Source organism: Pseudophryne corroboree, chromosome 8 (assembly GCF_028390025.1).
Source record: "Pseudophryne corroboree isolate aPseCor3 chromosome 8, aPseCor3.hap2, whole genome shotgun sequence".
NCBI classification, from domain to species: Eukaryota; Metazoa; Chordata; class Amphibia; order Anura; family Myobatrachidae; genus Pseudophryne; species Pseudophryne corroboree.
In genome coordinates, this window is record NC_086451.1 from 62,954,922 (window position 1) to 62,978,477 (window position 23,556).

A 23,556-nucleotide genomic window follows, 5' to 3' on the forward strand; every position below is an offset into this window, starting at 1 on the left:
AAACAGGAAAAAACATTGGAGATCTCTGTCGTTTAGTAAATACGACTTCATCATTTGTCAGAGGCTCCTCAGTCTTTGTAAACTTCAGATACAGACGCACTGCCCTGATAAGATTATCAATGCCTGGGCTGTCAAAATCTTCACTATCTGACTGCTGGTCTAATTCGCCCTCCTCACCCTCCTCTTGCGCAGTGAGGTCTGGCATAGAATCGTCAGAATGCAACAAAGCAGAAACTGGTAAATCATAAGACAAATTAAATTTATCCCTTCTACCCAAAGTGGACTTGGACCTTTGGCAAGGCTGAGACCCCTCCAGTAGTTCTGGCGGTCTCACCCGAGACTCAGATCCTGCCGCTTCCCGCTCGTGTCGAGCGGCGGCCAATTCTTGGAGCGCCTGTGCTGCGGCGGTCGAAACGGCTGGGGCGGGCGCTGAGCCCCGTACAGCGTGGACAGAGCGGCTGGGCGGGCGGCCTGTAATTAGCGGTGGGTGCGGGCGGCGGTGATATACACGGACCACACACACAGCAGGGCGGCAGCGTGCGCTGACCGCCCCGTCCCCCCAGCATACCTTGTCTCCAGTAGTGAGGGCTATGACGGGGCTTCTGTCTGTAAGCTCCGTCCAGCTCTTGCAGGTCAGTGAGTGAGCTGCGTGTGGCTGTGAGGGTGCTCTTTGTGAGGACCGACACGCCATGCGCTGCCTCTGTGCAGCGGGCACTATCCCGGACCCACGTTTTTTTTTATAAACTGGGAAGGAATGTGCTGAAGTTAAAAAGAAAAAGTAAAAATTAAAATCAAAAATAAAATATTCAAAGTAAGTGTGGGAGCTCCACACAAGCCTCGTTAGTGCTGTGAGCACAGAAAAAACACTGAGGTACTCTAGGAATATGGAAGGGAGGAGAGTAACTAAATTTAAATATTCAGTGCTCTGTTCTGCTAAAGCCGTCCATATCCCAAGAGTACTCCAGTGACCCCTAGTAGATGAAAAAGAAAATAAAGAAGTCACAAGGTGCAAGGTCTGGAGTATGGAGGGTGTTCTAGCACTGCAATCTGTTTCTCTGCCAAAAACTGCTTCACAGAGAGAGCTATATGGGCTGGTGTATTGTCCTGAGGGAGTATGAAACCATTTTTCAACAACTCTGGCCTCTTTCTTATGATTCTTTAAAGCAAAGTTGCTAGAACAGTTTTGGATTAATGTTGATTCACTGTTGAGCCTTATGGTACCCAGTCTGCCAAAATAACACCCTTGATAAAGAAAACAATTAGCATTTGGATTTGCTTCGAAGAACTTTCTTCATTCTTGGTAATGGTGTTTTTCAGTACATGGACTGACGTTTTGTCTCAGGATCGTATAGGAAGATCCATGTATTATCACAGGTAATAACTAAAAAATGCAAATCCGCTTGAATTTGTTCCAAATCTATGTACAAATTCACTTTCAATTTCCTTTCTGCTCAGCAGTGATAAGTCTTGGAACTAGAGATGTGCTGTTTGGATCTCCAGAAATCCGAATTTGCTGAGATACAGACCACAGTGTGCTAGTAGCACCAGGGCAGTGAGCGGCACCCCAGGCAAGAAAGAGGAAGTACGCAGGGAGTGACAGATGCAGGGCGCTAGAATATACACTATTAACAAACTTTTACGCTAATACGCTGCTCTACTTTTGAACTAAGCATTTTTACGACCCACGGGAAAAAATAAGATTTTACTTACCGATAAATCTATTTCTCATAGTCCGTAGTGGGTGCTGGGGACTCCGTCAGGACCATGGGGAATAGCGGCTCCGCAGGAGACAGGGCACAAAAGCAAGCTTTTAGGATCACATGGTGTGTACTGGCTCCTCCCCCTATGACCCTCCTCCAAGCCTCAGTTAGGTACTGTGCCCGGACGAGCGTACACAATAAGGAAGGATCTTGAATCCCGGGTAAGACTCATACCAGCCACACCAATCACACCGTACAACTTGTGATTTGAACCCAGTTAACAGTATGATAACAATGAAGTAGCCTCTAAAAAAGATGGCTCACAACAATAATAACCCGATTTTTTTGTAACAATAACTATGTACAAGTAATGCAGACAATCCGCACTTGGGATGGGCGCCCAGCATCCACTACGGACTATGAGAAATAGATTTATCGGTAAGTAAAATCTTATTTTCTCTAACGTCCTAGTGGATGCTGGGGACTCCGTCAGGACCATGGGGATTATACCAAAGCTCCCAAACGGGCGGGAGAGTGCGGATGACTCTGCAGCACCGAATGAGAGAACTCCAGGTCCTCCTCAGCCAGGGTATCAAATTTGTAGAATTTAGCAAACGTGTTTGCCCCTGACCAAGTAGCTGCTCGGCAAAGTTGTAAAGCCGAGACCCCTCGGGCAGCCGCCCAAGATGAGCCCACCTTCCTTGTGGAATGGGCATTTACAGATTTTGGCTGTGGCAGGCCTGCCACAGAATGTGCAAGCTGAATTGTACTACAAATCCAACGAGCAATAGTCTGCTTAGAAGCAGGAGCACCCAGCTTTTTGGGTGCCTACAATATAAACAGCAAGTCAGACTTTCTGACTCCAGCCGTCCTGGAATTATATATATATATATATATATATTTTCAGGGCCCTGACAACGTCTAGCAACTTGGAGTCCTCCAAGTCCCTAGTAGCCGCAGGCACCACAATAGGTTGTTTCAGGTGAAACGCTGACACCACCTTAGGAAGAAACTGGGGACGAGTCCGCAGTTCTGCCCTGTCCGAATGGAAAATCAAATATGGGCTTTTGTAAGACAAAGCCGCCAATTTTGACAATCGCCTGGCCGAGGCCAGGGCCAACAGCATGGTCACTTTCCATGTGAGATATTTCAAATCCACAGATTTGAGTGGTTCAAACCAATATGATTTGAGGAATCCCAACACTACGTTGAGATCCCACGGTGCCACTGGAGGCACACAAGGGCTGTATATGCAATACTCCCTTGACAAACGTCTGGACTTCAGGAACTGAAGCCAATTCTTTCTGGAAGAAAATCTATAGGGCCGAAACTTGAACCTTAATGGACCCCAATTTGAGGCTCATAGACACTCCTGTTTGCAGGAAGTGCAGAAATCGACCTAGTTGAAATTTTTTCGTGGAGCCCTCCTGGCCTCACCCACGCAACATATTTTTACCACATGTGGTGATAACGTTGTGCGGTCACCTCCTTCCTGGCTTTGACCAGGGTAGGTATGACCTCTTCCGGAATGCCTTTTCCCTTAGGATCCGGCGTTCAAACCGCCATGCCGTCAAACGCAGTCGCGGTAAGTCTTGGAACAGACAAGGTCCCTGCTGGAGCAGGTCCTTTCTTAAAGGCCGATGCCACGGTTCCTCTTGGAACAGACATGGTACTTGCTGAAAGCAAATCCCTTCTTAGCTCCCGAGGCCATTAGTCCTCTGTGAGCATCTCTTGAAGTTCCGGTTACCAAGTCCCTCTTGGCCAATCCGGAGCCACGAGTATAGTTCTTACTCCTCTATGTCTTATAATTCTCAATACCTTGGTTATGAGAAGCAGAGAAGGGAACACATACACCGACTGTTACACCCACGGTGTTACCAGGACGTCCACAGCTATCGCCTGAAGGTCTCGTGACCTGGCGCAATACCTGTCCCATTTTTTTGTTCGGGCGGGACGCCATCATGTCCACCTTTGGTCTTTCCCAACGGTTCACAATCATGCGGAAAACTTCCCGATGAAGTTCCCACTCTCCCGGGTGGAGGTCGTGCCTGCTGAGGAAGTCTGCTTCCCAGTCGTCCACTCCCGGAATGAACACTGCTGACAGTGCTATCACATGATTTTCCGCCTAGCGAAAAATCCTTGCAGTTTTGCCACTGCCCTCCTGCTTCTTGTGCCGCCCTTTCTGTTTACGTGGGCGACTGCCGTGATGTTATCCCACTGGATCAATACCGGCTGACCTTGAAGCAGAGGTCTTGCTAAGCTTAGAGCATTATAAATTTGCTCTTAGCTCCAGTATATTTATGTGGAGAGAATTCTCCAGACTTGATCACACTCCTTGTGTGACTGCTCCCCAGCCTCTCAGGCTGGCCTCCGTGGTCACGAGCATCCAATCCTGAATGCCGAATCTGCGGCCCTCTAGAAGATGAGCACTCTGTAATCACCACAGGAGAGACACCCTTGTCCTTGGAGATAGGGTTATCCGCTGATGCATCTGAAGATGCGATCCGGACCATTTGTCCAGCAGATCCCACTGAAGAGTTCTTGCGTGAAATCTGCCGAATGGAAGCGCTTCGTAATAAGCCACCATTTTTACCAGGACTCTTGTGCAATGATGCACTGACACTTTTCCTGGTTTTAGGAGGATCCCGATTAGCTCGGATTACTCCCTGGCTTTCTCCTCTGGGAGAAACACCTTTTCCTGGACTGTGTCCAGAATCATCCCTAGGACCAGCAGACGTGTCGTCGGAACAACTGCGGTTTTGGAATATTTAGAATCCACCCGTGCTGTCGTAGAACTACTTGAGATAGTGCTACTCCGACCTCCAACTGTTCTCTGGACCTTGTTCTTATCAGGAGGTCGTCCATTTTCTTTGAAGACGAATCCTCCTTTCGGTCATTACCTTGGTAAGGACCCGGGGTGCCTTGGACAATCCAACGGCATCGTCTTGAAACTGATAGTGACAGTTCTGTACCACGAACCTGAGGTACCCTTGGTGAGAAAAGGCAAATTTTGGGACATGGAGGTAAGCATCCCTGATGTCCCGGGACACCATATAGTCCCCTTGTTCTTTGCTATCACTGCTCTGAGTGACTCCATCTGGATTTGAACCCTTGTAAGTGTTCAAATTTTTCAGATTTAGAATAGGTCTCACCTAGCCTTCAGTACCACCATATAGTGTGGAGTAATACCCCTTTCCTTGTTGTCGGAGGGGTAAATTTATTATCACCTGCTGGGAATACAGCTTGTGAATTGTTTTCAATACTGTCTCCCTGTCGGAGGGAGACATTGGTACAGCAGACTACAGGAACCTGCGAGGGGGGAAACCTCTCGACATTCCAATCTGTACCCCTTGGATACTACTTGTAGGATCCAGGGGTCCTGTACGGTCCCAGCGTCATGCTGAGAACTTGGTAGAAGCGGTGGAGGGCTTCTGTTCCTGGGAATGGGCTGCCTGCTGCAGTCTTCTTCCCTTTCCTCTATCCCTGGGCAGATATGACTCTTATAGGGACGAAAGGACTGAGGCTGAAAAGACGGTGTCTTTTTCTGCAGAGATGTGACTTAGGGTAAAAAACGGTGGATTTTCCAGCAGTTGCCCTGGCCACCAGGTCCCATGGACCGACCCCAAATAACTCCTCCCCTTTATACGGCAATACATCTTTGTGCCGTTTGGAATCTGCATCACCTGACCACTGTCGTGTCCATAAACATCTTCTTGCAGATATGGACATCGCATTTACTCTTGATGCCAGAGTGCAAATATCCCCCTGCGCATCTCGCATATATAGAAATGCATCCTTTAAATGCTCTATAGTCAATAAAATACTGTCCCTGTCAAAGGTATCAATATTTTTAGTCAGGGAATCCGACCAAGCCACCTCAGCTCTGCACATCCAGGCTGAGGCGATCGCTGGTCGCAGTATAACACCAGCATGTGTGTGTATACTTTTTAGGATATTTTTCAGCCTCCTATCAGCTGGCTCCTTAAGTACGGCCCTATCCGTAGATGGTACCGCCACTTGTTCTGATAAGCGTGTGAGCGCCTTATCCACCCTGAGGGGTGTTTCCCACCGCGCCTTAACTTCTGGCGGGAAAGGGTATACCGCCAATAATTTTCTATCGGGGGAAACCCACGCATCATCACACACTTCATTTAATTTATCTGATTCAGGAAAAACTACAGGTAGTTTTTTCACCTCACACATAATACCCTTTTTTGTGGTACTTGGAGTATCAGAAATATGTAACACCTCCTTCATTGCCCTTAACGTGTGGCCCTAAAAGAAAATACGTTTGTTTCTTCACCGTCGACACTGAAATCAGTGTCCGTGTCTGGGTCTGTGTCGACCGACTGAGGTAAATGGGCATTTTACAGCCCCTGACGGTGTTTGAGACGCCTGGACAGATACTAATTTGTTCGCCGGCCCTCTCATGTCGTCAACCGGCTTGCAGCGTGTTGACATTGTCACGTAATTTCCATAAATAAGCCATCCATTCCGGTGTCGACTCCCTAGAGAGTGACATCACCATTACAGGCAATTTGCTCCGCCTCCTCACCAATATTTTCCTCATACATGTCGACACACACGTACCGACATACAGCACACACATAGGGAATGCTCTGATAGAGGACAGGACCCACTAGCCCTTTGGGGAGACAGAGGGAGAGTTTGCCAGCACACACCAAAACGCTATAATTATCCAGGGACAACCTTTATATAAGTGTTCCTCCCTTATAGCATTTTAATATATATACATATCGCCAAATCAGTGCCCCCCCTCTCTGTTTTAACCCTGTTTCTGTAGTGCAGTGCAGGGGAGAGCATGGGAGCCTTCCCACCAGCCTTTCTGTGAGGGAAAATGGCGCTGTGTGCTGAGGAGAATAGGCCCCGCCCCCTTTTCGGCGGGCTTCTTCTCCGGAGTTTTAGATATCTGGCAGGGGTTAAATACATCCATATAGCCTCAAGGGCTATATGTGATGTATTTTTCGCCATACAGGTATTATACATTGCTGCCCAGGGCGCCCCCCCCCAGCGCCCTGCACCCTCCGTGACCGCTGTGTGAAGTGTGCTGACAACAATGGCGCACAGCTGCAGTGCTGTGCGCTACCTGATGAAGACTGAGAGTCTTCTGCCGCCTGGTTCCGGACCTCTTCATCTTCAGCGTCTGCAAGGGGGGTCGGCGGCGCGGCTCCGGGACGAACCCCAGGGCGAGCCCTGTGTTCCGACTCCCTCTGGAGCTATGTCCAGTAGCCTAAGAATCCAATCCATCCTGCACGCAGGTGAGTTGAAAATCTCTCCCCTAAGTCCCTCGATGCAGTGAGCCTGTTGCCAGCAGGACTCACTGAAAATAAAGAACCTAAAAACTTTTTCTAAGTAACTCTTTAAGAGAGCCACCTAGATTGCACCCTTCTCGGCCGGGCACAAAAACCTAACTGAGGCTTGGAGGAGGGTCATAGGGGGAGGAGCCAGTACACACCATGTGATCCTAAAAGCTTGCTTTTGTGCCCTGTCTCCTGCGGAGCCGCTATTCCCCATGGTCCTGACGGAGTCCCCAGCATCCACTAGGACGTTAGAGAAACATAACTTCTGCGCGAGAAGGGGGACACTAAATCCATTTTGGGATAGTCTAAAGTTAAATGTTCCCCCACTCCCTTTTAATTCACGCAGTATGATTTATTTTTTACAAGTAGTCTCATTATTTAATAGCCACAGCTAGTATCTATGAGTCAAGTACAAGCAATATCTTAATTATTTAAGAAGGAAACAACTCATCGAGCTTTAAAGTCTTCAGGCACTACTCAGAGAAATTTGTTAGAGGCTTAAAGGGCAACAACAACAAAAAAAAACAACACCACCACCACCACCACAAAGACATAAAATAAAAGACACACACTATACTGCAACTGACAGAAGACTATAGAGGATGCAAATATAAACTTTTCTTTTTGAAAGTGGCATTTAAAACAGTTGCAATATTAAATGTACTGGAAAATGAAGAGCCACATACCAAGGTTCTCTCTCACACCATTAGAGTTATAGCGCCACCTGTGGTAATTAGGAAGCATTTCCCGTAGCACAAACAGGATGCAAGGAACAAGACCTTGGCTCTGAGTACTGCCCAGCTGACCCTGGAAGTACAAAAACATGCTTTCATAAGACACAGGCTTTCACATCTGATGCGAAGACACATCCTTCTCTTCTGGAGCATTATACCTTTACTAGTGTGGTAACAAGGCGGAGGAACGAGATGGTGACGCTATACTCCCCCTGGGACTGCTCAATCCCCAGAAGTGTCCCATATCCTCCAGCACTCATCCCCTCAATGCTGTGTCCCGAGAATCACCACCGAAAACAAAAAGGAAAAAGAAAATTAGATTGTTTTTTAAAAGTTGAGACTTTTAGTCTGTTTTTAAGTGATCAATACAACAGGCATTAGTACAGACAGGCGGCCTGAGAATCAGCTGAACAATAAAGGAATATGAGATCACACTGCATGGCAGGTTTATGGCAAGAGAGAAGGTATAACATTAGACTGTAAGGTCACACAAGCAGGGCACTCTTTCCTCATGTGCTTTATACAATCATCTTTCTCTTCCCCACTGACACTGCAAACCTTTGGGTTCAGCTGCCCAGCTGCTATTTGAGCATTATGACTGGTTCTACAGCGATATTTATAAACCGGTATCCGGTCAGGATCTTGGCTGTCTAAAGACGGACACCAGAATCCCGACACGAAATCCCCAACACTCAGGGAGGGTTAGGATGTGGGAAGGGGTTAGGGTTTAGGCACCACCGGGGAGAGTTAGGGATAGGCTGCGAGGGGTAGCTTGCTTCCCAACCCCTGTCAGGATTCTGAGCAACGGGATGCCATGGACGGTATTCTGACCACTGGCATACTGCCTGACATTTCACCCCCAACCCTATAAACCATGTCCATAACCTGCTATGCTCTGTACTACAAAGGCACCTTTGTCTGGTTTAGTTTATGTACTTTGTAATGTTCTGTGGCTCAATATGAGGAGGAGGAGGAGGAGAAGGAGGAGGAGAAGGAGAAGGAGGAGGAGGAGGAGAAGGAGAAGGAGGAGGAGAAGGAGAAGGAGAAGGAGAAGGAGAAGAAGAAGAAGACTCATAATGTTGAATGATGATATTATGCATGTTGACAGTACATTTTAGTGCTAGATTTAGGTTTAGGGTTCTTGTTCGGTTAGATTTAGGTTAATGTCTACATGTTGACAGCATAATGAACATGTCCACATGTCAACATCAATCCCCTTTAAATCCAATAACTCTGGTCACTAAAGTTATACAGGGGTTAAAGGGTGAAGGTATGTCACGATACGGCAGCCGGCCAGTCCTCTAGGAGCCGGTGCTATAACTGAGCTATGAAGCACACAGGAACGCACTGGTACCAATCAAGCTCATGGACGCCAATCTTAGGAAATCCAGGGAATTCAGTACCTGATAATGTGGCTCGAAATGGGGTTTGCGGCAAACGGCAGGAATCCTGTGTGATTCAAGTCTGTCCAAACCTTGAAATGAATGGAAGAAAGCATTTACAAAACAGTACTCATGTATACTGGACCAGGACACGTGCTTCCATTCTTTACCCACCTTAGCAGGCATGCGTGCTGCCAACACAGTCAGACAGTTAACACAGGAAGCAATAAAGTCCATAGGAGGGTTCATTACAGTGGTTAGCCTGGAAAGAAAAAACCCCATCAGTGTCCAGATCCTGCTCTATCATTATAGTGCGTCACAACCTTACCGGCTCACCTACCTCTGTAAGAGCAAGTAAATGCGGGATGTGATGGGCAGGAGGTAGTCTGCTATGGACAGTTCGGTGTTGATGACCTTGTGCACAAGGTCAATGATTGGTTTTACCCTTTGACAATGCTGTATCACATCTAGGAGAAACAGAAGAGCGGAGAATGTAACCAGCAACGGATGCACACGTCAGTGCACTTACACAGGCACAAGACGAGGACAATACACTTGCGTCTCACCTGCTGTGGACACAACATGCAGGAGCATCTCAACCTCACAAGTGAAGAGGGTCCAGCTACTGTACGAGTATTCCCAGCGAACAAAGAAACCGCGCTCGTCGGAAATAACCTGACCGATGGTCCCCTGAGGTATACGCAGGTTGGTCTGTCCCAGTCCTGAAACAGGAACACTAGTCAGACTCAGGGGCAGATGTACAAAGCCTTGCAGAGGGATAAAGTGGAGAGAAAGTACCAGCCAATCAGCTCCTAACTTATTTTTTTCAAAAAGCCTGTAACATGGCAATTAGGAGCTGATTGGATGGTACTTTAGATCTACCCAAGGCTTAGTACATATTCCTTCAGTTTTCTGAAACATAAAAGGGCCCCATTTCAAACAGGGAAGATAACGTTCTTAAGTTATAGTAGAAATACAACCTCCAGGATGTGTCGACACAGTTACAGTCAGTAATCCAAACCTCTTACAGCTTGGTCAGAATGGGTTTGTATATTGGGCCTCATGCTAACAAGTGCTGTGGCACAAAAACCTTTTTTTTTTCCGGGTATGAGTCATTAGGTTGACCACTATTGGTCGACTGGGTCACTAGGTCGACATGAAGGGGGTTTTTTTTATACTTTTTTTGCTGTCGTTTTCTTCGTAAAGTGACGGGTAACCCCAATTAGTGCACCGTCTTCGTTCGCAATATATCTACCGATATATTGGCGCGTCGCTGTGTGTGTACGTACACATGCTGCGGCGGCCGGTGGTGATTGACAGCTGAACTGGGCAGGCGTGTGTACACGCCCGCCCAGTTCATGACGTCAATCCCCGACGGATCGGACAGTGTGTGTGCTCAACACACTGCCCGATCCGTCCATAGATATATCTGCCGAACAATTGATTGGCAGATATATTTACCAGTGTGTACCCACCTTAATGAACTAGAACCTTAAGGAAGGGACTTCAGGGCAGATTTATTAAACATGGTGAAGTGATAAATTGCACGGTGATAAAGTACCAGCCAATCAGCTCCTTACTACCATGTCACAGGCTGGGTTTGAAACATGACAGGAGCTGACTGGCTGGTGCCTTATCACGTCACCAGGCTTAATAAATCTGCCCCTTAGTTCTTTCTAAAATTTAAACCACCCTGACTACTGAGGGTGGAGCTTAAACTCCATCATAGTTAATGAACACTTGAACCGGGGCACAGTCATGAGCAACTGATTCAATACCCTGCAGGTGTTTACCTAACGCATAGAGCAACTTAGGAGTCTGTCGCCTCCAAAGCGTTTCGTCATCGTGTGCATGGACATCATGAGGCTTGTGCTTGTAGTGCTCTGTGTAAAACGACATCTTATCCAGGAAGGAGTATGCCTGTAATGGAGAAATCGCAGCGTATGGGACAACCTGAACAGTCTGCAGGGTCAAATGCAAATAATTATTTCTCCTATACCTTCTTAGCGGAAGCCCTATTGGAGACGAGAGCAGTGAACAGCTGGAGTAGAGGCGCCAGGTGGTAGGGGAACATGCCACATACACTGTCCAGTAAGATTCCCAATCCAGTAGTTGGCTCCTGGGGACAGAAAAGGCCTTTAAGATATTCCTGGGCCACTAACCACATAAATCCTGCGACCTCAATCTCTCTTTATTGGGCAGATAGAACAACAGACTTTTGACTAATAATCTGGTTGTGTGGTAGACGGCAACCCTATACAGATCCAGACTCACCGTGTTCCAAAAGAGGTCAGACAGGTTTGGAGCGGTCAGCACCTGACAAGCCGTATCGATAATATCCTGAGGGAATGACAACAGAAAAGGTTAACCAACTAAAACAGAATCCATGTCTCTGTACAAGTGATGGTGGCGTTACTGGAGATATAGTGACCTTTTTTGCCTTCAACGGTCACAAAAAAAAAAAAAAAAAATACTACTAGTTATGTCCAACATTATTTTTTTGGGGTAGTTTTTATAATTCATATCCATGAACTTTATTTTTTTTATTTTTTTTAATATATAGAAGTTACTTTGTTAAACGTTTTATGCTGCCTTATGGATGAAATAGAGCACTTTCAATTACAGTTGAAACAATCAGACTTGATCCAAAACAAAATCAAAACATATCTGACATACTGTAGAAGCAGGTCTGTTTGAGCTCTCTCTCACCCAAAATATAAGGTTGTTTATTTGAATCAATGGATTATAAATACATTTTTTTTTACCATTGTTCCATTTATAATACGAATGCCAACAATAATACAAGGTGCAGTATGAATAAAAGGACAAAAAAAATGTATATCCCGCACCCTTCAGAATATTCCCATTGATCTCTCAGGTAAAGACGGTGATTACATGCAGTGATCTCGGTAAGACTTACCTGCTGTTTCCCCAGCGTATGCTCCTCCAGGGAGGTGAGGACAAAGCACAGCAGGCTGTAGACGCACACACAGGCTGTGGTGGTTGTGCACTGCAACATACACATAGCACAAGACACAGCATAAAGTCCACATGGAAAGTAGCTCATTAATACAGGGTCACTAAGCAAGGGACATTTTAAAAAAGCAATTAAAACTTTCATAATACAAAGCAACCGTAAGTATCCGGCTGACAATAACTACCGACACTTTACAGCTTAGTACATAGGCTGGAGCTATAGATAAAAGTTATGTCGTACAGTATTATTATTGAGCGAATGGGTAAATGGAAAACTACCGGACTGGTGCCGTATGTAATATGGTGCTTGGACGTGTTTTGGAAGAATATAAATAGACGATTGCTTATTGGTAGGATACTTACATTATTCTCACCACTGCCAAGGGCTTGTAGCATACGTGTCAGATACTGGAAGACATGAAGCTGTATAGCGGCACTGCCCATTTTCCGGATGGTTGTAGCAGATTCTTCTGGGTTCAGCGTGTGCCGTAGCAGAGCCCAGGCCAAGAGGACTGGCGCATGGTGAGGGATATCCCCTAAGGTCAACAGGATACTGTCCATGTCCTGTTGAGGTGGGATGAGTGGCATGGAGTCAGGCATTGGACAGCATGAACATAATTATGTTACAGGGAGGCAGAGCTTTACCTTGCAGAACTGTTGCTCTTTGGTAAATGGGTGCTCGATTTCATCCTTGAAAGCACAGTCCTGCAGAGAGTCCATATCTATTGCCTCCAACAGAATGAGAACTTCAAAGTACCTGTAAAACAAGAATTAGGAAAACTAAACATAATATATGCGAATGGTTACCAGATTGCATGAAATGTTACCATCCTCTTGGGGTCAGCGTAGGAAACTCTTCCTTTAAAGGCTTCTTTTTTACATTTGGCGTGGGAACATTTAAAGGTCAGTGAGGATTGCACGTCATAGTGTTCACACTAGGCAGTTTCAGCAGGGCGCCGCGCCCTGCCTGATTTTTTAAGGGCAAAACCCACCCTGCCCTTTCTGCGGCGCCCTGCTAAAACTGCCGCCCGCTTCCTGCCCTCACAGCGTGTAATACATTCACGCTGAGAAAGCGCTTGGGGGAAGCCCAACACCTCCTTAGGTGCTGGGCACGCCCCCAACAGTGACGCTGCCGGCCGCCCACGTCTCCTTTTATTAGCCGAGATGACCCCGCCCCATATTTAGCATGACCCCGCCCCCTTTTCAGCGCGCGCTAGTGCCCCTTTAGATCCGGCGCCCTGCCCGCATTCTAGAGGGAACACTACGTCAATTAAAAATGTAATTCTTTTGATAACTCAAAACATTTTTCCCCTTCCTGTTCCATCAGCAACTCAAAGAAATCTTATAAAGCACATGGCCTCTGCGAGCAGCCGTGAGTTACCAGCTGCCTGGCCATTCCCCATCAACCAGCATTAAATAGAATTCAGCAAGTCTATTGTATGGGGTACACTCATCTGTTGAGGAACGGTCATTTGGGAACCATGGACTTTTCACCGTAATTTCTAAGCGCATCCGGTGTCATTGCCTATAGGCAACTCTGCTTGGACTTTGACCATGAATCCCCATCCTACTCCAATCTCTTTTCTCTCTCCTTTTCCCTTTCTTCCTCGTGTGTCCTTTCCTTTGCACCTCCTCACGTTACGCCATTCCTTATCCCTCTACCTTAAAAACACTCAGAAGAACCAGGTCCACCTTTAATATTTTCTCAACATTACCAAGATCTCAAAATATCCCAATAGCTGTGATGGTGACAGGTACAGTAATTCCCTAATATTTGTGAGCACAACAAATACAGAGATATCGCTTCTCATGTCAACTAACATCCCTCTTAGGTAAAGGTGATCAACAGCTCCCTCTACAGGCTGAACATGAGTACGTAATCTATCAAACACTTTCATTAAAGAAAAAAAACAGACAACCTTACATTTATGAAGTATATTTTTTAAGACAACAATCAAGGAAACTATACATTATTGGAACATAGGTCTTTTACTAGCATGTTCAATGAGAGACTCACGAACGCTCACCCGATTCGGTCTATTAAAGGGTCCAGGCTTGGTTCCACCAAGTGACGATTTTGTTGCCTGCGCCCAAAGCCTTGCTCCTTGAAAAGCCTAGTGAGCGCCAAGAGCTTGGTGGGGGAAATGGTGAAGTAGGCGTAGTACAGGAAGATGATCTCCAGCAGCATGGCCTGCTCCCGGAGACAATGCGTGAACCAGCGGGACACCTGGCGCTCCGTCTATTCGACAAAGAGACATTGGCAGACAGGAGTTATCTACACATGCATAATTATCGCTCGCACAAACCAGCTTATATCGTAGAGCGGTTGCCAAACGCCTCACTACTCAAAATGTTACTATATTACCAAGGCAAAAATATACAGCCTAGAACGTCTCTAAAGCTGGCATGTCCTCTTTGCATTGTCCCACCACCTAGAAGACACTGCTGCTATAGCTAAACCGGTATGCGGTTATGTTACCAGTGCTTGGGGACCCAGGGGTCAGCATGTCGACGCCAGGATCCTAAACGGTAAAAATGCCGGCAGACGAAAAATATATTATCCTAGTACCATAGCTTTATCAAGTCAGCTAAAGGGAAAATAACTTCAATATAAAAAAAAGTAATAGAAAAGTTTTCACTAATTTACACTACCATGCACTATTTTCCTGTATGTTATATATCTGTTCTTTTATTATTGTACATCATTGTTCTCGATTTCCTACCATTTTTTTTCTTTTTGTATTTCCATCCAACAATATTTTTAATTTCTTTACCTATTTCGCTTTTTTCTTTTAACATCTCCAGCAGGGGGCGAGCACAACAATGCCCCTTGCAGGCTAGCTGCGCTTGCCACAGGTTCTATTCCCACTCTTTGGGTGTCGTGGACACCTGTGGGTTGGCATTTGTTTTTCTCTTAAGGCACTTCTACTGTTTTTGGATCCATGCACTGTGATATGGAATGTGAATGTTTGGTAAACGTGTGTAATGTAGGTGTTGTGCGTGTAATTATATATGTATAAAATAAATACTGTGTGTCACTAACAGAAATAAAAGAGTTCAGAATTGTTCACCACTGAATATTACAGTGTTGACTTATGAGTTACATGTCTTACATCCCGCATTGTTCCTATTAATTCTGTTATGTCAGTGCCAGGTTCCCTATAGCCACCCATCTAAAACCCCAGTGTCAACATGTTCCAGTGTCCCCTAGTGGCTGACTGAGAAATGAGTACATTCAGATGCACTTTTGAATTTTCCTTTGAATAATTCTCTATTTAAAAGATGTTCTTTAGCCTCAGGAAGTAGAAATGCGAAAACAAGAAGCGACTGAAATACCATAAGGTTCCCATGCGTTTCCCACGTTGGCGCATCTTCTTTGCTGAGATTCTCCAGTTGCTTGCAATAGTTTTCTATTAACTTCCCCTGCTCCAGCATATCCATGCAATCATTGAACTCTTTCTAAAAAGGGACAAGCCAGAAGACTGTAGGCAAAACCCATCACTGAAACTCTGCAGGACAGTCATCTAAGAAGTGGAAAGCACTAATACTAATTTGTACAGAACCACCTGTGACTCATTAAGCATACGTCTTTCTCTCTAGCTCTCAACGGTTTTAAATACTAGGAGACTATGGGGGTAATTCAAACCTGATCGCAGCGGGCTATCAGACTCAAACTGCGCAAGCGTATGCACCGCAATGCGCAGGCACCTTGCACAGCTGCAAAGCGGATCGACGGTCAGCAACGAGTCTGTGCAAAGGATCCATTCGCACAGGCGATCGCAAGGAGATTGACGAGAAGAGGGCGTTTGTGGGTGGCAACTGACCATTTTCAGGGAGTGTCTGGGAAAACGCAGGAGGGTGTCTGACGTCAAATCCGGTCCTAAACAGGCTGAAGTGATCACAGCGGCTGAGTAAGTCCTGGGCTGCGCAGAGACTGCACAAAATCTGTTTGTACAGCTCTGCTACACATGCGCTCGCACACTTGCACAGCAAAAATACACTCCCCCCGTAGGTGGCGACTATCTGATCGAAGGGCTGCAAAAATCACTGCCCAGCGATCAGGTATGAATTACCCCCTATATTAAGGTAATAAAATGAAATTACTAACCAATCACTAATGACCTCATAGTTTACAATAGAAGTTGGCTCAAATTTTATTTTAATATTAAAATTTTATTTTGCTACAAGAACTGTTTTAGGTATTACAGTTTTGGTACAGTGTGCCATGGGGATGCAGTTACTTTGCCAGCTGTCGGGATCCCGGCGGTCAGGATACCAACGCCGGAATTCCAACAGCCGACAGTGCCGACTGCCAGAATCCCGGCGCACAGGGGCTATTCCCACTCATGAGTGTCCATGACGCTCCAAGTGGGAATAGAATCTGTGGTGACCGCAGCGTGCCACTGAGCCCGCTTGCCCCGCTGCCGGCATACTGGTGGCCCGGGATGCCGCTGCCGGTATACTGACAGCTGGAATCCCGACCGCCGGTAATTCATACTGATCCCATGACATGTTCATAATGTAATAATAGATGAACTGTGAACATTAGACTAAAACCCTTACACTGGTGGGCCAGAGAGGCTAGGGAAACTGCATACGGCAATGTTATGACTTTGATCTAGTTTTAATATATGGGAACCGTAGTGCTGGCGCACCTGCGGGTTCCTCCCTGCTTGCAGTTCAGTTAAAAGGCAGAATCACATCGTCTAGCTGTCACACTTCATCTGCAACTGGTGGCCTCAGAGAAACTGCATCAGAGCAGCTACTAGTGGCGTCTCATGGATTGAGATTAATCCTGAGGACACCCACCCTGTTTAATGGGACACACCGTAGGCAAAGTGACACGCTAGAACCCTGAGGAATTCTGAAACTGCAGGAGGGTCCTGTTAATATTCCCTATTCTGTGCAGCAGGGTCCAGTTGATAATCCCTATTCTTTGCACCCTAGCTACCAGACTTCGTTGTAGGGGTGTGTGTTTCTTGCATGATGTTCATCCATGGATTACAACGCTATATTAAGAGTATGGTCCAGGTGGATTCTGGTGCATAACAGTATATTAACCTGGACTGCTTAAAGGGACAGATGGCTATATTATAACCTGCAACATGTGTATATAAAGAGGACTGCTCTCTATTCATGCACGAAGCCTATACCTGTTCTATTCTAGGGCGATACCTATAGCTGCTATATTCCCTACAGATATAAAGCCCATCCAACCCACCGGCTAGCCTGGATTAACCCTTACATTCTCATTGCTGCCTCTATTCTAAACAGAGATATTTCCCATGGCCACGGTCTATCCAGCTCTCCAATACAGGTTGAGTATCCCTTATCCAAAATGCTTGGGACCGGAAGTATTTTGGATATCGGATTTTTCCGTATTTTGGAATAATTGCATCCCATAATGAGATATCATGGTGATGGGACCCAAGTCTAAGCACAGAATGCATTTATGTTTCATATATACCTTATACACACAGCCTGAAGGTAATTATAGGCAATATTTTTTATTAACTTTGTGCATTAAACAAAGTGTGTGTACATTCACACAATTCATTTGTTTCATATACATCTTATACACACAGCCTGAAGGTCATTTAATACAATATTTTTTATAACTTTGTGTATTAAACAAAGTTTGAGTACATTGAGCCATCAGAAAAATAAGAATTTACTCACCGGTAATTCTATTTCTCGTAGTCCGTAGTGGATGCTGGGAACTCCGTAAGTACCATGGGGAATAGCGGGCTCCGAAGGAGGCTGGGCACTCTAGAAAGATTTATGACTACCTGGTGTGTACTGGCTCTTCCCACTATGACCCTCCTCCAAGCCTCAGTTAGGACACTGTGCCCGGACGAGCTGACATAATAAGGAACGATTTTGAATCCCGGGTAAGACTCATACCAGCCACAGCAATCACACTGTACAACTCATGATACTATATCCAGTTTGACAGTATGAAAAAAACAACTGAGCCTCTCAACAGATGGCTCAACAATAACCCTTTAGTTAACAATAACTATTTACAAGTATTGCAGACAATCCGCACTTGGGATGGGCGCCCAGCATCCACTACGGACTACGAGAAATAGAATTACCGGTGAGTAAATTCTTATTTTCTCTGACGTCCTAGTGGATGCTGGGAACTCCGTAAGGACCATGGGGATTATACCAAAGCTCCCAAACGGGCGGGAGAGTGCGGATGACTCTGCAGCACCGAATGAGAGAACTCCAGGTCCTCCTCAGCCAGGGTATCAAATTTGTAGAATTTTGCAAACGTGTTTGCCCCTGACCAAGTAGCTGCTCGGCAAAGTTGTAAAGCCGAGACCCCTCGGGCAGCCGCCCAAGATGAGCCCACCTTCCTTGTGGAATGGGCATTTACAGATTTTGGCTGTGGCAGTCCTGCCACAGAATGTGCAAGCTGAATTGTACTACAAATCCAGCGAGCAATAGACTGCTTAGAAGCAGGAGCACCCAGCTTGTTGGGTGCATACAGGACAAACAGCGAGCCAGATTTTCTGACTCCAGCCGTCCTGGAAACATATATTTTCAGGGCCCTGACAACGTCTAGCAACTTGGAGTCTTCCAAATCCCTAGTAGCCGCAGGCACCACAATAGGCTGGTTCAGGTGAAACGCTGACACCACCTTAGGGAGAAATTGGGGACGAGTCCTCAATTCTGCCCTATCCATATGGAAAATCAGATAAGGGCTTTTACAAGATAAAGCCGCCAATTCTGAAGCCAAGGCCAATAACATGACCACTTTCCACGTGAGATATTTCAGATCCACGGTTTTTAGTGGCTCAAACCAATGTGATTTTAAGAAACTCAACACCACGTTGAGATCCCAAGGTGCCACAGGAGGCACAAACGGGGGCTGAATATGCAGCACTCCTTTCACAAATGTCTGAACTTCAGGTACTGAAGCTAGTTCTTTTTGAAAGAAAATCGACAGAGCCGAGATCTGTACTTTAATGGAGCCTAGTTTTAGGCCCATATTCACTCCTGCTTGCAGGAAATGCAGAAATCGACCTAGTTGAAATTCCTCTGTTGGGGCCTTTTTGGCCTCGCACCATGCAACATATTTCCGCCATATGCGGTGATAATGCTTTGCCGTAACATCTTTCCTGGCCTTAATAAGCGTAGGAATGACTTCTTCCGGAATACCCTTTTCCTTTAGGATCCGGTGTTCAACCGCCATGCCGTCAAACGCAGCCGCGGTAAGTCTTGGAACAGACAGGGCCCCTGCTGTAGCAGGTCCTGTCTGAGCGGTAGAGGCCACGGGTCCTCTGAGAGCATCTCTTGAAGTTCCGGGTACCACGCTCGTCTTGGCCAATCCGGAACCACGAGAATTGTGTTTACTCCTCGCTTTCGTATTATTCTCAATACCTTTGGTATGAGAGGCAGAGGAGGGAACACATAAACCGACTGGTACACCCACGGTGTCACTAGAGCGTCCACAGCTACCGCCTGAGGGTCCCTTGACCTGGCGCAATATCTTTTTAACTTTTTGTTGCGGCGGGACGCCATCATGTCCTCCTGTGGTTTTTCCCAACGGTTTACCAGCATCTGGAAAACTTCTGGATGAAGTCCCCACTCTCCCGGGTGGAGGTCGTGTCTGCTGAGGAAGTCTGCTTCCCAGTTGTCCACTCCCGGAATGAACACTGCTGACAGCGCTAGTACATGATTCTCCGCCCATCGGAGGATTCTTGTGGCTTCTGCCATCGCCATCCTGCTTCTTGTGCCGCCCTGTCGATTTACATGGGCGACTGCCGTGATGTTGTCTGACTGGATCAGCACCGCCTGGTGTAGGAGCAGGGATTTTGCTTGACTTAGGGCATTGTAGATGGCCCTTAGTTCCAGAATATTTATGTGAAGGGAAGTCTCCTGACTCGACCATAGTCCTTGGAAGTTTCTTCCCTGTGTGACTGCCCCCCAGCCTCGAAGGCTGGCATCCGTGGTCACCAGGACCCAGTCCTGTATGCCGAACCTGCGGCCCTCTAGAAGAAGGGCACTCTGCAGCCACCACAGTAGAGACACCCTGGTTCTTGGAGACAGGGTTATTAAGCGATGCATCTGAAGATGCGATCCGGACCACTGGTCCAACAGGTCCCACTGAAAGATTCTGGCATGGAACCTGCCGAAGGGAATTGCTTCGTAAGAAGCCACCATCTTTCCCAGGACCCGCGTGCAGCGATGCACTGATACCTGTTTTGGTTTCAGGAGGTCTCTGACTAGAGATGACAACTCCCTGGCTTTCTCCTCCGGGAGAAACACTTTTTTTCTGGACTGTATCCAGAATCATACCCAGGAACAGTAGCAGTGTCGTCGGAACCAGCTGTGACTTTGGGATATTCAGAATCCAGCCGTGCTGGTGCAGCACCTCCTGAGATAGTGCTACTCCCACCAACAACTGTTCCTTGGACCTCGCTTTTATTAGGAGATCGTCCAAGTACGGGATAATTAAAACTCCCTTTTTTCGAAGGAGTATCATCATTTCCGCCATAACCTTGGTAAATACCCTCGGTGCCGTGGACAGTCCAAACGGCAGCGTCTGGAATTGGTAATGGCAATCCTGTACCACAAATCTGAGGTACTCCTGGTGAGGATGGTAAATGGGGACATGCAGGTAAGCATCCTTGATGTCCAGGGATACCATGTAATCCCCCTCTTCCAGGCTCGCAATAACCGCCCTGAGCGATTCCATCTTGAACTTGAATTTTTTTATGTATGTGTTCAAGGATTTCAAATTTAAAATGGGTCTCACCGAACCGTCCGGTTTCGGTACCACAAACAGTGTGGAATAGTAACCCCGGCCTTGTTGAAGTAGGGGTACCTTGATTATCACCTGCTGGGAATACAGCTTGTGAATTGCCGCTAGCACCGCTTCCCTGTCTGAGGGAGCAATCGGCAAGGCAGATTTTAGGAACCGGTGGGGTGGAGACGCCTCGAATTCCAGTTTGTACCCCTGAGATACTATTTGAAGGATCCAGGGATCCACCTGTGAGCGAGCCCACTGATCGCTGAAATTCTTGAGGCGGCCCCCCACCGTACCAGGCTCCGCCTGTGGAGCCCCACCGTCATGCGGCGGACTTGGCAGAAGAAGTGGGGGAGGACTTTTGCTCCTGGGAACCTGCTGTTTGTTGCAGCCTTTTTCCCCTACCTCTGCCTCTGGATAGAAAAGACCCGCCTTTTCCACGCCTGTTTTTCTGGGTCCGAAAGGACTGAACCTGATAAAACGGCGCCTTCTAAGGCTGTGAGGGGACATGGGGTAAAAATGCTGACTTCCCAGACGTTGCTGTGGAAACTAGGTCCGAGAGACCATCCCCAAATAATTCCTCACCCTTATATGGCAACACTTCCATGTGCCTTTTAGAATCTGCATCTCCTGTCCACTGGCGAGTCCATAAGCCTCTCCTAGCAGAAATGGACAATGCACTAACTTTAGATGCCAGTCGGCAGATTTCCCTCTGTGCATCTCTCATATATAAGACTGAGTCTTTTATATGGTCTATGGTTAACAGGATCGTGTCTCTGTCTAATGTGTCAATATTTTCTGACAGTTTATCTGACCACGCAGCGGCAGCACTGCACATCCAAGCTGACGCAATAGCTGGCCTAAGTATAATGCCTGAGTGTGTATATACAGACTTCAGGATCGCCTCCTGCTTTCTATCAGCAGGTTCCTTGAGGGCGGCCGTATCCGGAGACGGTAGTGCCACCTTTTTAGACAAACGTGTGAGCGCTTTATCCACCCTAGGAGGTGTTTCCCAACGTGACCTATCCTCTGGCGGGAAAGGGAACGCCATTAGTACCTTCTTAGGAATTACCAATTTTTTATCAGGGAAAGCCCACGCTTCTTCACACACTTCATTTAATTCATCTGATGGGGGAAAAAATAAGAATTTACTTACCGATAATTCTATTTCTCATAGTCCGTAGTGGATGCTGGGAACTCCGTAAGGACCATGGGGAATAGCGGCTCCGCAGGAGACTGGGCACAAAAAGTAAAAGCTTTAGACTAGCTGGTGTGCACTGGCTCCTCCCCCTATGACCCTCCTCCAAGCCTCAGTTAAGATACTGTGCCCGGACGAGCGTACATAATAAGGAAGGATCTTGAATCCCGGGTAAGACTCATACCAGCCACACCAATCACACCGTACAACTCGTGATCTGAACCCAGTTAACAGTATGATAACCGTAGGAGCCTCTGAAAAGATGGCTTCCAACAATAAACAACCCGATTTGTTTGCAACAATAACTATATACAAGTATTGCAGACAATCCGCACTTGGGATGGGCGCCCAGCATCCACTACGGACTATGAGAAATAGAATTATCGGTAAGTAAATTCTTATTTTCTCTGACGTCCTAGTGGATGCTGGGAACTCCGTAAGGACCATGGGGATTATACCAAAGCTCCCAAACGGGCGGGAGAGTGCGGATGACTCTGCAGCACCGAATGAGAGAACTCCAGGTCCTCCTCAGCCAGGGTATCAAATTTGTAGAATTTAGCAAACGTGTTTGCCCCTGACCAAGTAGCTGCTCGGCAAAGTTGTAAAGCCGAGACCCCTCGGGCAGCCGCCCAAGATGAGCCCACCTTCCTTGTGGAATGGGCTTTTACAGATTTTGGCTGTGGCAGGCCTGCCACAGAATGTGCAAGTTGAATTGTACTACAAATCCAACGAGCAATCGTCTGCTTAGAAGCAGGAGCACCCAGCTTGTTGGGTGCATACAGTATAAACAGCGAGTCAGATTTTCTGACTCCAGCCGTCCTGGAAACATATATTTTCAGGGCCCTGACTACGTCCAGCAACTTGGAGTCCTCCAAGTCCCTAGTAGCCACAGGTACCACAATAGGTTGATTCATGTGAAACGCTGAAACCACCTTAGGGAGAAATTGAGGACGAGTCCTCAATTCCGCCCTATCCGAATGAAATATCAGGTAAGGGCTTTTATAGGATAAAGCCGCCAATTCTGATACGCGCCTGGCTGAAGCCAGGGCCAACAGCATTACCACTTTCCATGCGAGATATTTCAAATCCACTGTGGCAAGTGGTTCAAACCAATGTGATTTTAGGAACCCTAAAACTACATTGAGATCCCAAGGTGCCACTGGAGGCACAAAAGGAGGCTGTATATGCAGTACCCCTTTGACAAACGTCTGAACTTCAGGCACTGAAGCCAGTTCTTTCTGGAAGAAGATCGAAATGTAGGAAACGACCCAGTTGAAATTCCTCCGTAGGGGCCTTCTTGGCCTCACACCACGCAACATATTTTCGCCAAATGCGATGATAATGTTTTGCAGTTACATCCTTCCTGGCCTTGATCAGGGTAGGGATGACTTCATCTGGAATGCCTTTTTCCTTCAGGATCCGGCGTTCAACCGCCATGCCGTCAAACGCAGCCGCGGTAAGTCTTGGAACAGACAAGGTCCCTGCTG

The 23,556-nt window shown here is 46.8% G+C and overlaps 1 protein-coding gene across 2 annotated transcripts in view; it reads right to left on the reverse strand.

Annotated features, from left to right (window-relative positions):
* The window catches only part of NUP188 (nucleoporin 188), a 168,171-nt gene that overhangs the window by 104,868 nt on the left and 39,747 nt on the right, over window positions 1-23,556 (reverse strand). For both annotated transcript variants that reach the window (XM_063936489.1, XM_063936488.1), the window contains exons 8-21: window positions 15,450-15,572; window positions 14,141-14,352; window positions 12,759-12,870; window positions 12,477-12,677; window positions 12,058-12,147; window positions 11,412-11,477; window positions 11,137-11,256; window positions 10,931-11,057; window positions 9,704-9,859; window positions 9,478-9,604; window positions 9,312-9,399; window positions 9,159-9,229; window positions 7,914-8,025; window positions 7,708-7,828 (exon numbers count right to left, since the gene is read on the reverse strand). In XM_063936489.1, the coding sequence (XP_063792559.1) occupies window positions 7,708-7,828; window positions 7,914-8,025; window positions 9,159-9,229; window positions 9,312-9,399; window positions 9,478-9,604; window positions 9,704-9,859; window positions 10,931-11,057; window positions 11,137-11,256; window positions 11,412-11,477; window positions 12,058-12,147; window positions 12,477-12,677; window positions 12,759-12,870; window positions 14,141-14,352; window positions 15,450-15,572 (1,726 nt within the window). The remainder of the gene's footprint in view (window positions 1-7,707; window positions 7,829-7,913; window positions 8,026-9,158; window positions 9,230-9,311; window positions 9,400-9,477; window positions 9,605-9,703; window positions 9,860-10,930; window positions 11,058-11,136; window positions 11,257-11,411; window positions 11,478-12,057; window positions 12,148-12,476; window positions 12,678-12,758; window positions 12,871-14,140; window positions 14,353-15,449; window positions 15,573-23,556) is intronic.